Raw genomic sequence first — 16,420 nt, 5'->3', positions numbered from 1 at the left:
ATTATGGCTTTATCAGATGTGATTTCCGCTTCAGTGGGAGAAATGAACTCTTGGCAGATCTCCAGGAATGGAGTTAGATAGTAGAAAGCAATGGTGTGTGTGCGTGTGTGCGTGTGTGCGGGTGTGTGCGCAAGTTTGTGTATCGTGGAGATTAGAAGTCTTTGTGTGACTGCACATGTATCCTTAGTGTGTGTGTGTGATGGCCCATCAACAACTCGCATGTGTCTTTTGTCATTCAGCGATTCTTACAACTTTGCTCTGTTGTGGTCGAGTGAGCTAGACCTCTAGTCGCGGTCGCTGGCCTGGCGTGTGTGTGTGCATGCACATGGGTACTTCTGTGTGTCTGTGTGAGCGTGTGTGTGTCCTTGTGCGTGTATCTCCCTACTGAACCCACTAGGCCACGTCCTCTTCTCTCTCACTCTTTACTGTGGGAGCTGACAGAGGTCAGAGCCCTCAGCCACTCTGACATTTAGACTAGGATGCTTGAGAAGGACTCCCTGGAATGGCCAGGCTGTCATACTATGGAAGGGGATTTAGAAACATGGCAGGGACATGTGTGTGTCATTCCAATGGAGATAGAGAATCTTTAATTTCACCCTGGAGTGAAAGGCTTAGAACTCATGATCAGAAATTGAATTTCTTCCTCATGCTGAACTGCTCTAAAGGAACGTTTCCTAGACACAGATTATACCTAGTCCTGGACTAATGGAGAATCCCCATTAAAGGTGCTTTTTAGTCCAGGATTTGGCTTAATCTGTGTATTGGTGTCTGGCCCTAAACATCTACTTACTGTATAATCAAACACAGGCTTATTCTAACACACAATATGCCATGGTTTCCCTTTAGTCCTCTTCAAATCTAGCCTGGCTAAACCAGGCTGAATGTATTGTTCAGTCTGGTTTAACCAGGCTATTCCAAATCTTCTCTTGAGGTACAAAGCCAGAGGGTCTGTACTGTACTGTACTGTACATTACACTCAAACTGACATCTTTACTGAAAGTCAATGGCGAGAGAGGGTTACTATATGGCATGATGATATTAATATAGAACAAGGCAACAGTAAACATGTCGCCCCCCACGAAGGATGCAGCGCCCCCCCTTGGGCGAATTGAGATATTGTGGGTGACTAACAAATTTCAGTTAATTACTATGGCCCCTTGGGCCAATTGAAATATCGTTTGTGACTAACAAATTTCAGTTAATTACTATGGCTCTCACCTTGGGCCAATCAGTGTAATTTAGAAAAAATCTGGATCTCTATTGCAAGACGCATCATTCACCCAAGTTCCTGTACTAAATGTCCAAATGTCAACAGTTTGACCGGTTTAAAGGAAATTAAAATCTGAGAAAACGATAAAACACGTTTCTGAGAAGACTTCAGTTCATCTTGGGTGCATATTTTATGTGGTTGAAATACTGTATGTTTGCATAACAGTGTCAAAGATAACACATTACACGCGCATTCACAATTTCTCAAGAGATGCTGAAATAAATTAATCATATTTCTCCACTTCTATTCCTGAGACAAAATTAACATTTACTGTATAATTTTACTGCAAGAGTTAATAATATACAGTTTCTTCAGAATGTAGTCACACCCCTTGACTTTTTACACATTTTGTTGTGTTACAGCCTGAATTTAAAATAGATTAAATTGAGATTTTGTATCACTGATCTAGACACAATACCCCATAATGTCAAAGTGGAATTTTGTAAAGAAAATACAAATAAAAATTGCTGAAATGTGTTCAGTCAATAGGTATTCAACCCCTTTGTATGACACGCTTAAAGAAGTACAGGAGTAAACATTTGCTTAACAAGTCACATAATACGTTGCATGGACTATGTGCAATAATAGTGTTTAACATGATTTTTCACACATCGATATATAGCCTAATAAGCCATTCATTCTAAAACACTGAGAAATATTGACATTTCATAAATTACAAATTACAGGACCCTCCCCTGGACTATATTTTTTAAAATTGTAAACCCTCCCCCTGACTGAAATTGAAAAAGCATGACCTTCCCACACTTTCTTACAGGTCACCATTCTGTACATTTCCAACCAGCCTTTAGTTCTGACTGCTGAGAGTCAATGCACAGACAGAGGTGCAGATGAGGTCATTAATATACTTTAAGGATACAATAGTAAAGTTCCTCTTTGGACTGTTGACAGGCAGGCCTTTTTGCCACAACTTTGGAAGTATGCTTGGGATCATTGTCCATTTGGAAGACCCATTTGCGACCAAGCTTTAACTTCCTGACTGATGTCTTGAGATGTTGCTTCAATATATCCACATAATTTTCCTTCCTCATGATGCCATCTATTTTGTGAAGTGCACCGATCTTTGTCGCCATGTGCAGTTGCAAACCATAGCCTAGCTTTTTTATGGCGGTTTTGGAGCAGTGGCTTCTTCCTTGCTGTGCGGCCTTTCAGGTTATGTGAATATAGGACTCGTTTTACTGTGGATATAGATAATTTTCTACCTGTTTCCTCCAGCATCTTCACAAGGTCCTTTGCTGTTGTTCTGGGATTGATTTGCACTTTTCGCACCAAAGTACGTTCATCTCTAGTAGACAGAACGCGTCTCCTTCCTGAGCGGTATGACGGCTGGTGGTGTTTATACTTTCTTTTGATTTTTTCCCGTGATGTCAAGTAAAGAGTCACTGAGTTTGAAGGTAGGCCTTGAAATACATCCACAGGTACACCTCCAATTAATAATAATAAATAATATGCCATTTAGCAGACGCTTTTATCCAAAGCGACTTAGTCACGTGCGCATAATTTTTTTTTACGTATGGGTGGTCCCGGGGATCGAACCCACTACCCTGGTGTTACAATGGCCATGCTCTACCAATTGAGCTACAAAGGACCAATTGATTCAAATTATGTCAATTAGTCTATCAGAAGCTTCTAAAGCCATGACATCATTTTCTGGAATTTTCCAAGCTGTTTAAAGGCCCAGTCAACTTAGTGTATGTAAACTTCTGACCCACTGGAATTGTGATACAGTGAATTATAGTGAAATAATCTGTCTGTAAACAATTGTTGGAAAAATTACTTGTGTCATGCACAAAGTAGATGTCCTAACCAACTTGCCAAAACTATAGTTTGTTAACCAGAAATTTGTGGAGTGGTTGAAAAACGAGTTTTAATGACTCCAACCTAAGTGTATGTAAAATTCTGACTTCAACTGTAAATGACAGAGTGAAAAGAAGGAAGCCTGAACAGAATAAAATGTTCCAAAACATGCATTCTCTTTGCAATAAGGCACTAAAGTAATACTGCAACAATCGTGGCAAAGAAATTAACTTGTTGTCCTAAATACAAAGTGTTATGTTTGGGGCAAATCCAACGCAACACATCACTGAGTACCACTCTTAATATGTTCAAGCATGTTGGTGGCTGCATCATGTTATGGGTATGCTTGTCATCAGCAAGGACTAGGGAGTTAATTAGGACAAAAATAAATGGAATAGAGCTAAGCACAGGCAAAATCCTAGAGGAAAGACTGGTTCAGTCTGCTTTCCAACAGACACTAGGAGACAAATTCACCTTTCAGCAGGACAATAACCTAATACATAAGATCACATATACACTGGAGTAGTTTACCAAGATGACAGTGAATGTCCCTGAATGGCCTAGTTACAGTTTTGACTTAAATTGGCTTGAAAATCTATGGCAAGACTTGAAAATGGCTGTCTAGCAATGATCAACAACCAACTTGACAGAGCTTGAATCATTTTTTAAAAAGAATAATGGGAAAATATTGAACAATATTTATCCAAAAACACTCAGAGCTGTAATTGCTGCCAAAGGTGATTCTAACATACAGTGGTGTGAAAAAGTGTTTGCCCCCTTCCTGATTTCTTATTTGTTTGCATGTGTCACACTTAAAATGTTTCAGATCAAACAAATTGTAATATTAGTCAAAGATAACATAAGTAAACACAAAATGCAGTTTTGAAATGAAGGTTGTTGTTATTAAGGGAAAACAAAATCCAAACCCACATGGCCCTGTGTGAAAAAGTGATTGCCCCCTACAACCTAATAACTGGTTGGGCCACCCTTAGCAGCAACAACTGCAATCAAGCGTTTGCGATAACTTGCAATGAGTCTTTTACAGCGCTGTGGAGGAATTTTGGCCCACTCATCTTTGCAGAATTGTTGTAATTCAGCCACATTGGAGGGTTTTCGAGCATGAACTGCCTTTAAGGTTATGCCACAGCATCTCAATAGGATTCAGGTCAGGACTTTGACTAGGCCACTCCAAAATCTTCATTTTGTTTTTCTTCAGCCATTCAGAGGTGGACTTGCTGGTGTGTTTTGGATCATTGTCCTGCTGCAGAACCCAAGTTCGCTTCAGCTTGAGGTCACGAACAGATGGCCGGACATTCTCCTTCAGGATTTTTTGGTAGACAGCAGAATTCATGGTTCCATTTATCACAGCAAGTCTTCCAGGTCCTGAAGCAGCAAAACAGGCCCAGACCATCACACTACCACCACCATATTTTACTGTTGGTATGATGTTCTTTTTCTGAAATGCGGTGTTACTTTTACGCCAGATGTAATGGAGGACACACCTTCCAAAAAGTTCAACTTTTGTCTCGTCAGTCCACAGAGTTTTTTCCCAAAGGTCGTGGGGATCATCAAGATGTTTTCTGGCAAAAAATGAGACGAGCCTTAATGTTATTTTTGCCTAGCAGTGGTTTTCATCTTGGAACTCTGCCATGCAGGCCATTTTTGCCCAGTCTCTTTCTTATGGTGGAGTCATGAACACTGACCTTAACTGAGGCAAGTGAGGCCTGCAGCTCTTTGGATGTTGTTGTGGGGTCTTTTGTGACTTCTTGAATGAGTCGTCGCTGCGCTCTTGGGGTAATTTTGGTCGGCCGGCCACTCCTGGGAAGGTTCACCACTGTTCCATGTTTTCGCCATTTGTGGATAATGGCTCTCACTGTGGTTCGCTGGAGTCCCAAAGCTTTAGAAATGGCTTTATAACCTTTTCCAGACTGATGGATCTCAATTACTTTCTTTCTCATTTGTTCCTGAATTTCTTTGGATCTCGGCATGATGTCTAGCTTTTGAGGATATTTTGGTCTACTTTGCTTTGTCAGGCAGGTCCTATTTAAGTGATTTCTTGATTGAGAACAGGTGTGGCAGTAATCAGGCCTGGGTGTGGCTAGAGGAATTTAACTCAGGTGTGATAAACCACAGTTGAGTTGTGTTATATCAGGGGAGGCAAACACCTTTTCACACAGGGCCTGGTAGGTTTGGATTTTGTTTTCCCTTAATAATAACAACCTTCATTTCAAAACTGCATTTTGTGTTTACTTGTGTTATCTTTGACTAATATTTAAATTTGTTTGATGATCTGAAACATTTAAGTGTGACAAACATGCAAACAAATAACAAATCAGGAAGGGGGCAAACACTTTTTCACACCAATATTGACTCAGGCGTTGGAATAGTTATCTAATCAAGATATATTAGTGTATTATTTTTCATATACATTTTTTTCATTCATAGAATGTTTCTTCCACTTTGACATTACAGAGTATTATGTGTGGGTCGTTGACAAAAAAGGACAATACAATCAATTTGAATCCCACTTTTTAACATAACACAATGTGTAAAAAGTCAAGCGGCGTCAATACTTTCTAAAGGCATTGTATTACGCTACATGTGAGAGGTTATAGGCCTACAGTCAGTGTCCATATTTCAGTTACTATTCCATTTAACCAATTTGAACTTAAAGGAGGAATATTCAGTTTATTCATGGTTCAGGGATACTCGTGAGCGGGATATCAAAGGTACATGTAAACAGCTTATCCTGAATAAGACCTTAAGCAGGATATGATCTACTATCCGGAATACTGTGTACATGTTAACATTGTCATTGATGTGCAGGTGACAACAATAGGTACTTAGTCTATACCTCAACAGTATAGGTAATTGCATTCAGTGTACTAGTGGTCATCTCTCAGCATGATTGCTGAAATCTGTTTAGTCACAGGCTACTATGGATACCCATAAGGACAGCCTCCATTCTACAATTGTGTCAACCCAAGTCACAGTAAATTACACAAACCTAAACCTACACAAGCGTACACTGTACATGGCATTGCTGTCATGAGAGACTCAAAAGCTCAGTGCTCACATTCTGTCTCTGCCTCTGTTCTAATCTAATCGATGTTGGTTTTGTACCTCTGAAGTCCCGGCTAATGGGCATCCCTGAGCGAGGGGCTCCTGGCATTCAGGAAACCCTGTCTTGGTGACGCTGTGACCCCTGGAGATGTGGAAGCTGTCAGTGTGTAGCCGCCATGGGGAAACCAAGCGGCTGTGGGGGGCTGGAGGTTCAGTTGGGGCGGAGATGGGAGATGAGGGATAGTAGAGAATAGGAAAAAATAAAAGGGTTGAGAGAAAAGGGTCAGGGAGGGAGATGAGCTAGAGAAGAGATGGGGAGGGAAGGAGGTAGAGAGGAGATGGGGAGGGAAGGGAGTAGAGAGGAGATGGGGAGGGAAGGGAGGAGATGGGGAGGGAAGGAGGTAGAGAGGAGATGGGGAGGGAAGGAGGTAGAGAGGAGATGGGGAGGGAAGGGAGTAGAGAGGAGATGGGGGAGGGAAGGGAGGAGATGGGGAGGGAAGGAGGTAGAGAGGAGATGGGGAGAGAAGGAGGTAGAGAGGAGATGGGAAGGGAAGGAGGTAGAGAAGGAAGGGAAGGAAGGAGGTAGAGAGGAGATGGGGAGGGAAGGAGGTAGAGAGGAGATGGGGAGGGAAGGAGATGGGGAGGGAAGGAAGTAGAAAGGAGATGGGGAGGGAAGGAAGTAGAGAGGAGATGGGAAGGAGGTAGAGAGGAGAAGGGAAGGAGGTAGAGAGGGACGGGAAGGAGGTAGAGAGGGAAGGGAAGGAGGTAGAGAGGGATGGGGAGGGAAGGAGGTAGAGAGGAGATGGGGAGGGAAGGAGGTAGAGAGAAAGAAAGAGCAGAGGTGAAAGAGAAAAGGAAGGAAGTAGATGATTAGAGAGGAGGATGCAGGGAGAGGAATGTAGAAATCAGAGGGTAGAGAGGGAGGGGGATGAGATGAGCGGAGCACCTGGATGCCAACTTTAAGAGCTGAATAATTGATGCCCCCTGACCAGAGGTCATCCGGAGAGGGAGGAGGAAAGGCAAACAGGGGGACAGACATGTGGGAGGCAGGCCCGGCACAGCTATTTATAGCTGCATTAGCTCTCCCTCCTCTCTCTCTCGCTCTCTTTCTCTCTCTTTCTCTCTCCATATATATACCTCCATATGTATGTATATATTTATTTCCCATCTCCATACTTTCTCTCTTATTCCCTCCATCTTTCCCTGTCTCTCTCACCCTCCCTCCCCCTCCTCCTCACCTCCCTGATTTCCCCTCTCTTCATGCTGTAAATCAATGAGCTAGGTACTCAGCGCTCAGTCTCTCTCTCTCTCTCTCTCTCTGTCCCTCTCTCTCTGTCTCTGTCTCTCTCTCTCTGTCCCTCTCTCTCTGTCCCTCTCTCTCTCTCTCTCTCTCTCTCTCTCTCTCTCTCTCTCTCTCTCTCTCTCTCTCTCTCTCTCTCTCTCTTTCTCTCTGCTTCAACTCCTGATGCACTCCTGATGCACATGATTCCCGCCCACTACCTCATTCTCTGTGCTCCATTGGGACACTCACAGAGAGGGAAACTGATTCAGGCCCCGACGATACTCGGACAAATCCTAATCATCAAAACAGTTTGTAATTTCCAATCATTTTGTTTTGCTCGATGTCTTTGTCTTTCAAGTGATCCAATGGGCTAAAACAGATTCTAATAAACAATAAACACACATAATTACCTCATTTTTTTGTTACCATTATTTTCCACAGTCTTCACACCTGAATTGTTTGGTAAACAAACATGCCAATTCTTTGTGTTTAAGTATTATACTACTGTACCTGATTCAACTGTTAAAGTCATACTTGTCCTACAGTTGCTATCATCCCAAGGCTTTGCGATTTGATGCTATTCAATTAACAGCCAACATCCAACATCCACTGACATGTTTGTCAGCTGTTTATAAGTGGCACGGGTCACACGGTTGCCTTTGCTATCTCCCAAATGCAATTAGGAGGTCCCCCATATCCTAATGAAAGAGCCTAGTGGGATTCTAATAAATTGTCCACCGTGACTGGCAAAAAACACTGCCCTTGGTCTTCTGGTGAATCCAATACTTCATGACAGTATGAATGACTGGAGGGGTTCTGCAGAAATGGTGGGGTAGGTTATTGTTATTGTGAGAAAGGAAAGGATGAGGTGCTGCTGTAGAAATGTTTTTGTTAGATGAGACATTTTATAGACTGTTTGAGTCATGGCGTTGCCTTCAAGCAGTGTGTGTGTGTGTTTGTCAATGTGCATGTGTTACTGCATGTGCTATCCCTTTAATAGGCTGTTGGGGGGGTAGCCTAAACCATCTTCATCCGAAGCAGCAGTCCATACTTCATAAGGCCACTCATTATCCAGACACACAGTGGAAAAATACATAACAAATCAACAGAATCAACTAAAGGAGAAGAGCTCAGAGAAAAAACCCCTGAACCTCATCATCTTCCTCCTCTTCCTCTTCCTTCTGCCTCCGTGTTAGATCCCAGGTTTGGGAGTGTGTGAGCGCTAGCAGCAGGTCATTAGCGACTAGAGGCGTAATCCAGCAAGTAATTAAAGAAAGGGGACGAGGGTTCGTCTGAAAGCGTTAGATGACTAGCTGAGAGGCGAGAGAATGAGCGAATCAAGACTTTAAGCCTATGGGGCCGCCAAGAGAGCCCCGCGTTTTAATCAGCCTCCCACCCACACTCCAAACACACACACACACACACTACACACACTGCCATCTTCGGATGAGACAAAACAAACACTACGAGAGGGAATCTAATATGATATTTGATTAAAAGTAGGAGAATTAACATGGTAGATGAAGTAGTCTGTTTCTCAGTAGGAGGGAATTGGACATAGGGATGATTTTGGGAGGTCACTGTCCAAGATAGACACCCTAGGCCAGACCAGATGGGCTAGCTCAGTGTTTGCACCAATTACTTTGAAGGATTAAACAGAGAACTTCCAATAAAGTCCAAAGAGGAGGAACTAGACTTGAATTCAAAATGTAAATAAAGACAGCTTCAGAGTTGTGTGTGTTAATGTCCTATATCAGAATGACAGATGCTAACTTTGCACAGCCTGCTGCAAATGTTGAGTTCTCTTCTTCAGTAGATGGTGACTTAGGGGAAAGATTTTAAAGAGCATCCAATGTACCATAACCTGATCTTTGCTAAACACATTTCTGTGGAGTACGACTTGGTTTTAATATTTCAGAAGTTCAATTAGAGGTGAGCTTGGATGCCACCTGGCATTCTAAAAGCAATGCTATTTTCTAGCTCAGAATGTTCAATATTAAATAGGCTCAATTTGATTTACTTTTCTCTGAATCATTTCTGCTGACTCCCACACATCCCACTCCCAAACTACAGCACTTCTCAAACACCTTGGCACGCCTAGAAGTCCCCTGCAAAAGCTTTATATTTTCACATTTACTGTGAAAACATCCACTTCCCAGAAGATATCTGTCAAAGAGTTCAGGCCCAAAATGGTAAGACTCAGAGTCAGTAGTAGACTACTAGAGTACATCTCTTGGCAGTGCTATTGAGAGGTAATCTAAGTGTCCTTCAAGAGAGATGCAAAGTGCACTTCTGTTGACACGATAGGAATCTTCTTCCCTGAAATCTCTCCATCTGTCTGTCATTACCATTTACATACAGTTGAAGTCGGAGGTTTCATACACTTTAGCCAAATACATTTAAACTCTGTTTTTCACAATTCCTGACATTTAATCCTATTAAAAATTCCCTGTTTTAGGTCAGTTAGGATCACCACTTTATTTTAAGAATGTGAAATGTCAGAATAATAGTAGAGAGAATGATTTATTTCAGCTTTTATTTCTTTCATCACATTCCCAGAGGGTCAGAAGTTTGCATACACGCAATTAGTATTTGGTTGCATTGCCTTTAAATTGTTAAACTTGGGTCAAACGTTTCAGGTAGCCTTCCACAAGCTTCCCACAATAAGTTTGGTGAATTTTGGCCCATTCCTCCTGACAGAGCTGGTGTAACTGAGTCAGGTTTGAAGGCCTCCTTGCTCGCACACGTTTTTTCAGTTCTGCCCACACATTTTCTATAGGATTGAGGTCAGGGCTTTGTGATGGCCACTCCAATACTTTGTTGTCCTTAAACCATTTTGCCACAACTTTGGAAGTATGCTTGAGGTAATTGTCCATTTGGAAGACCCATTTGCGACCAAGCTTTAACTTCCTGACTGATGTCTTGAGATATTGCTTCAATATATCCACATAATTGTCCTTCCTCATGATGCCATCTATTTTGTGAAGTGCACCAATCCCTCCTGCAGCAAAGCACCCCCACAGCATGATGCTGCCACCCCCGTGCTTCACGGTTGGGATGGTGTTCTTCGGCTTGCAAGTCCCCCCTTTTTCCTCCAAACATAACGATGGTCATTATGGCCAAACAGTTATATTTTTGTTTCATCAGACTAGAGGACATTTCTCAAAAAAGTACCCATGTGCAGTTGCAAACCGTAGTCTGGCTTTTTTATGGCGGTTTTGGAGCAGTGGCTTCTTCCTTGCTGAGCGACCTTTCAGGTTATGTCAATATAGGACTCATTTTACTGTGGATATAGATACTTTTGTACCTGTTTCCTCCAGCATCTTCACAAGGTCCTTTGCTGTTGTTCTGGGATTGATTTGCACTTTTCGCACCAAAGTACGTTCATCTCTAGGAGACAGAACGCGTCTCCTTCCTGAGCGGTATGACGGCTGCGTGGTCCCATGGTGTTTATACTTGTGTACTATTGTTTGTACAGATGAACGTGGTACCTTCAGGCGTTTGGAAACCAATTTTTTTTCTGAGGTCTTGGCTGATTTCTTTTGATTTTCCCATGATGTCAAGCAAAGAGGCACTGAGTTTGAAGGTAGGCCTTGAAATACATCCACAGGTACACCTCCAATTGACTCAAATGATGTCAATTAGCCTATCAGAAGCTTCTAAAGCCATGACATCATTTTCTAGAATTTTCCAAGCTGTTTAAAGGCACAGTCAAACTAACTGTATGTAAACTTCTGACCCACTGGAATTGTGATACAGTGAATTATAAGTGAAATAATCTGTCTGTAAACAATTGTTGGAAAAATTACTTGTGTCATGCACAAAGTAGATGTCCTAATCGACTTGCCAAAAAATATAGTTTGTTAACAAGAAATGTGTGTAGTGGTTGAAAAACGAGTTTTAATGACTCCAACCTAAGTGTATGTAAACTTCCGACTTCAACTGTATACAGTGGTCCTCTGTAGCTCAGCTGGTAGAGCACGGCGCTTGTAACGCCAAGGTAGTGGGTTCGATCCCCGGGACCACCCATACACAAAAAAAATGTATGCACGCATGACTGTAAGTCGCTTTGGATAAAAGCGTCTGCTAAATGGCATATTATTATTATATTATTATACAGGTAACTGCCAAAATAAAGGAAACACTTGAGTAAATGAGGGATACAAAGAATATTGAAAGCAGGTCCTTCCACACAGGTGTGGTTCCTGAGTTAATTAAGCAATTAACATCCCATCATACTAAAGTTCATGTATAGAAATGCCCAGTTGCCCAGTTACCCAATATTTTGGCTACCATGCCTAGAAGAAGAGATCTCAGTGACTATGAAAGAGGGGTCTCAAAGGAGCATAGGGGATATAAAGGGTGTGTGTGTGTGTGTGTGTCTGTCTGTCTGTCTCAGTCACAGGTTGACGTTTATTTTCATGAGTCTTGCCCTGGAGGCAGAACTAAGCAGTTTCCGCAAGATGGGCCAGCTGCAAAGTCAAAATTGGTTATATCATAACATTTCATGAAAACAAAAATTTGCTTTTTGGTCTTAATTTAAGGTTAGGGGTAGGCATTAAGGTTAGCAGTGTGGTTAGGGTTAGTTTTAAAATCAGGTTTTATGACTTTGTGGCTGTGCCAGCTAGTGACCACTCTGCAGAGCTGCCTCCAGGGTAAGACTCATGACAATAAATGCCAACCTGCATCTCAGTCACCAGATTCCAACCCAATTGAACACTTATGGGAGATTCTGGAGTTGCACCTGAGACAGCGTTTTCCACCACAATCAACAAAACACCAAATGATGGAATTTCTTGTGGAAGAATGGTGTCGCATCCCTCCAATAAGAGTTACAGACACTTGTAGAATCTATGCCAAGGTGCATTGAAGCTGTTCTGGTGGCCCAATTCCCTATTAACACCAGAACCGCCATAGGCCAATGACCACTGACGTTTGATTTAGTAAATATAAAAAAATCTGCCCCCCAAAAAAGCTGTCCTGCTCCTTCCCTGACTTTCCTTAAATGTTTGTATTTTACATTGCTCATTTGTCAGAATTTCGAAATCACAAACAAAGTATTTAGAGCCTTTTTACCTGTTTTGTTTTTCACACCTATTCCCAACTTAACCCGCCAAAACAATCTGCTGTAGGACGTTGGTACCCAGCCAGGCACTAATACGTCTCTCTCTTCTCTCTGAATGAATGACAAATGGATGAATGGGCGATAATTGTGCACCTTACTTCACAATTGAATTTAAATTAGGCCTAACTGAATGATAAGGAGGGTGACGAGGTTGATTTAATTTAGAAAGACAATAGTGTAATGATGAATTTGTGTTATGCCTTTTTATCAGCAGCACATCATTTGATGCTCCTTGGGGATTGATCCATTCTCTTTAACGTTTTACTTTGTAAACAGAATCTTTTAAAGGACTGTTTTATTTATAATATAATAATATACTGTAACTCTATTACTAATCAAATGTATTGTAAGGAAAACGAATGCTATGTGTTGCAGTAGACCTTTAGAATAATGCAAAACAATATCCTTGACTCTATCCAACTTGATGAGTAGGAAACAAACAATGACAGACAGCCTGCACAGCCGGCCCATCGAAACTACACCTAAACTATACCCAAACTAATTTCACACATAATAAGAGTTAGCCTATCGACAAGATTAAATTGACAGTAATCTGATGAGTGACAATATTAGGCCTATCAGTTGTCAAATTGCACATGAAGAGATGGGTGCATCTTGTAATTGACAGATGCAGGGAAAGGATCATCACTTTATCAAATCCTCCTTCAGAGTCACATACAGGTAAAACATTTTGATTTCTATATAGTATCAGAAAGAGCATATTCTGCAGTTTCTATTACACTTACCTTTGTCAAATAACTTTCATAATTCCAAAGGTGCAGCTCTATTTCAAAATTTCACTTTTTCCAAGAATATGTGTGCTGTCCATGCATTCAGCACATGACCACTTGCGCAGCAGCATTGCTCTGGCTACTAAGCAAAAACGAGTAACATAATAAACTTAAAATAAAAATATGCTATTTATTTATGCAATTCATCCTTTACAATTGTTCATGCAGTGGTGCTTTTGTTTAGGAATACAGCAAATAATTTCACCTGTGCACCTGGCTGGTTATATTATTATAATATTTTTCCTTTCTACTTTGTCAAAAGAAGCTGTAACTGGACTTTATTAATTACTATAACTCTTACTAATCGAATCTACAAATAAAGTTGATCAATTGGATTACACTGTCATGTTTTTATTATAAGGGAAACTAAAATAGGCTATAGGCCTACGTATTGCTAGGACTTTGTAGAATTATACAAAACATATCCTTGACTCTCTAAACAAAAAACGTTTTTATTTATTGATATATTTCCACAAATATTTCACCATCCAATGAATCCTTTATAATAGTTGATGCACTATTTATCAAGCGTTGTTGCTTATGTTTGCTGCACCTTGCAGGTTGATATGCATCTGATGCATATGGTAAAGGGGACGCCCGATAACGTTCTCTAGCTGGTACTTATAGGCTGAAAGGCCAGGCGGTTCTAGTGTTAAAACACTTTATGTTGCTGTTTCCTTTATTTTGGCAGTTACCTGTCCATTGCATGTCTCCATCACTGCACTCGTTGATAGTTTCCTGACCCCTCCATCCTCTCTCTAAATGTAATCCAGACAAATGCATTTGCGGTCAAGCAGATGGAGCGTAAAATGGCTTTGCATCAGACCCAAACTACTAAGTGGAAATGTTTTTATTTTATTCCCAGTATTCTGTATGTTTGTATTTTATATGTAATGTATGATTGTGTTTGTTATTTTCATATTTCATACTGGCTCCCCCTCCCTTTCCTCCCTCTCATCTAACAGAATATTTGGAAGGCGCTGGAAGCTCAGCGCCACGCTGTGCTTATCTTTCCCCTCGCATGCCGCCCACTGTGTTTGGATGATTATTTGCTCCCTCTGCGCACCTTGCCGCTCCACGCCCATTGTGGTGGTCGTTTAATTTCGATAAGGCATTGTGGGGGCTAATATAGAGGGGAAAGTTAAACTGCAAGCCCAGGCAGCAGCGCGGACGGATGGACCGCGAAGGGTAAATTGTTATTTCACCACTACGAATGGAGAGGGATTTGAGCAGGTGGAATGGGTTCTAAAAAAACTGAGAGAAATATTGAGGAATGAAAAATGAAGGGGAGGTGAGGCGGAGAGACCGAGAGAGAAAGTTTGGCTTATCAGGGCTTGGCAGTGGCGCTTGTGCATACAAGGGATAGCCCTGGCACTTTTTGTTCCTGACGTCCTGCTGGGGTTTAAGTGATATCGGCTGTCACAGGGTCAGGGGTGCGAGTGTTTTCCCTAAGGCCATTTCCCCAAATCCCTGAAAGAACAGAAAGATAGAGATGGTTCCAGAATCGGAAACCTGTTAAAAAAAAGTTGGCGTAGTCGGCGGGCTATCTGTAGTTATTTTCTTCATGACTACACACCACAAGTCTGATGTCAGGCCCATATTTAATTTATGTCAGCGAGAGATGCTGACAAAGATCATTGTGTTCAGAACTGTGACTCTGTGTATTGCCCACTAATGCGTTGCTTCAAACATCAAGATGTTTGTCTTACAAGATCGCCAAGTGTTGGTCCAATGGACGTGGTTTACTACCCTACCCCGTTCACCAAGAAAGTGTTCCCCAGTGTTACTCTATAAAAAGACTCTCACACAACTCTTGCTGTCCTTTCAATGGCAGGAAACCGATTATCCATCCCACTTCTGATACCAGTGTAGTGAAGGTGGGAGATAGTCAGTAGCAGGGCTTGAACCAGAGACCCTTACAAGGCAAAGACACTACACTGTGTCATTAAGGAGGTCGTGCTTACATTTCAATTTGACTCATTCAACAAGGTAGAGAGAAAGAGTATTTTTTACAGCAAATGATTGTATCAAATGACTCATCTTATCCAGCAGACCGTTACATGTACTCTAGTCTCTCTCCTATTGGAGACCATTAGACTTAAAACATTTATTTCTCTGGAAGGTGACCTGGAGAGAGGAATATTGCGAAATAAAGCAAACACAAATTGCATTTCCTCCTCCCTGTCTGGCCTGGCACGACATGATGCCACCAGGGCAATTACAACCGCATAACGCTCTTTCAGTCTCTTAGCAGCTCAACTGTGTTTCACCACCATCATTAAAAACACACACAATGTCCTCGATAACGGTGTTCAGAGTGGCGGCATGCCGAGACACCTTTCCAGCTCTGAAAAACAACAGTTTCGACACACAATGTCCATTATATCTCTATTAATTCTCTCTCTACCCCTCATTTCCTCTCCACCTTCTCCTCCTCCTCATTTTCCTTGCAGGGGAGATCTGTGCATTTATGATCCACGGGCAGGAGGCCCCGTTCGAGGCGGTGGTCCTGAACAGGACGTCAGGGGAGGGGGTCCTGAGGGCCAAGGGCTCGGTGGACTGTGAGACCCAGAAGGAGTACACCTTCATCATCCAGGCCTACGACTGTGGGGCCGGGGCCAACGGGGCCAGCAGGAAGAAGTCACACAAGTAAGGAAGGAGTGTGTGTCGGGGAGGGGGGTTGGTGTGTGTTTCGGAGGGAGTGGGGATGTGTGTGTGTGTGTGTGTGTGTGTGTGTGTGTGTGTGTGTGTGTGTAGAATTAGGGTTAGGGTTATGTTAAGGGTTAGGATTAGGTTTAGGGGTTAGGGAAAATATAATTTTGAATGGGAATCAATTGTTTGGTCCCCACAAGGATAGTAAAACAAATGTGTGTGTGGCTGTATCTTTGTTTGTGTGAGATCGATTTTTGTAATAAAAAAAATCCATTATACAAGCAAACTGATATACACTGAGTATACAAAACATTAAGAACACCTGCTCTTTCCATGACATAGATTGACCAGGTGAATCCAGGTGAAAGCTATGATCCCTTATTGATGTCACTTGTTAAATCCATTTCAATCAGTGTAGATGA

At 41.9% G+C, this 16,420-nt stretch overlaps 1 protein-coding gene across 1 annotated transcript in view; it reads left to right on the top strand.

Moving 5' to 3' along the window:
* The window catches only part of LOC121535069 (calsyntenin-2-like), a 310,904-nt gene that overhangs the window by 205,306 nt on the left and 89,178 nt on the right, over nucleotides 1-16,420 (top strand). The window contains exon 3 of the mRNA XM_041841767.2: nucleotides 15,800-15,995. Within this exon, the coding sequence (XP_041697701.1) occupies nucleotides 15,800-15,995 (196 nt within the window). The remainder of the gene's footprint in view (nucleotides 1-15,799; nucleotides 15,996-16,420) is intronic.

This window comes from Coregonus clupeaformis, chromosome 21 (genome assembly GCF_020615455.1).
Source record: "Coregonus clupeaformis isolate EN_2021a chromosome 21, ASM2061545v1, whole genome shotgun sequence".
Taxonomy (NCBI): domain Eukaryota; kingdom Metazoa; phylum Chordata; class Actinopteri; order Salmoniformes; family Salmonidae; genus Coregonus; species Coregonus clupeaformis.
The sequence above is the reverse complement of the archived record's forward strand: the minus strand, read 5'-3'. Positions and strand labels throughout refer to the sequence as shown.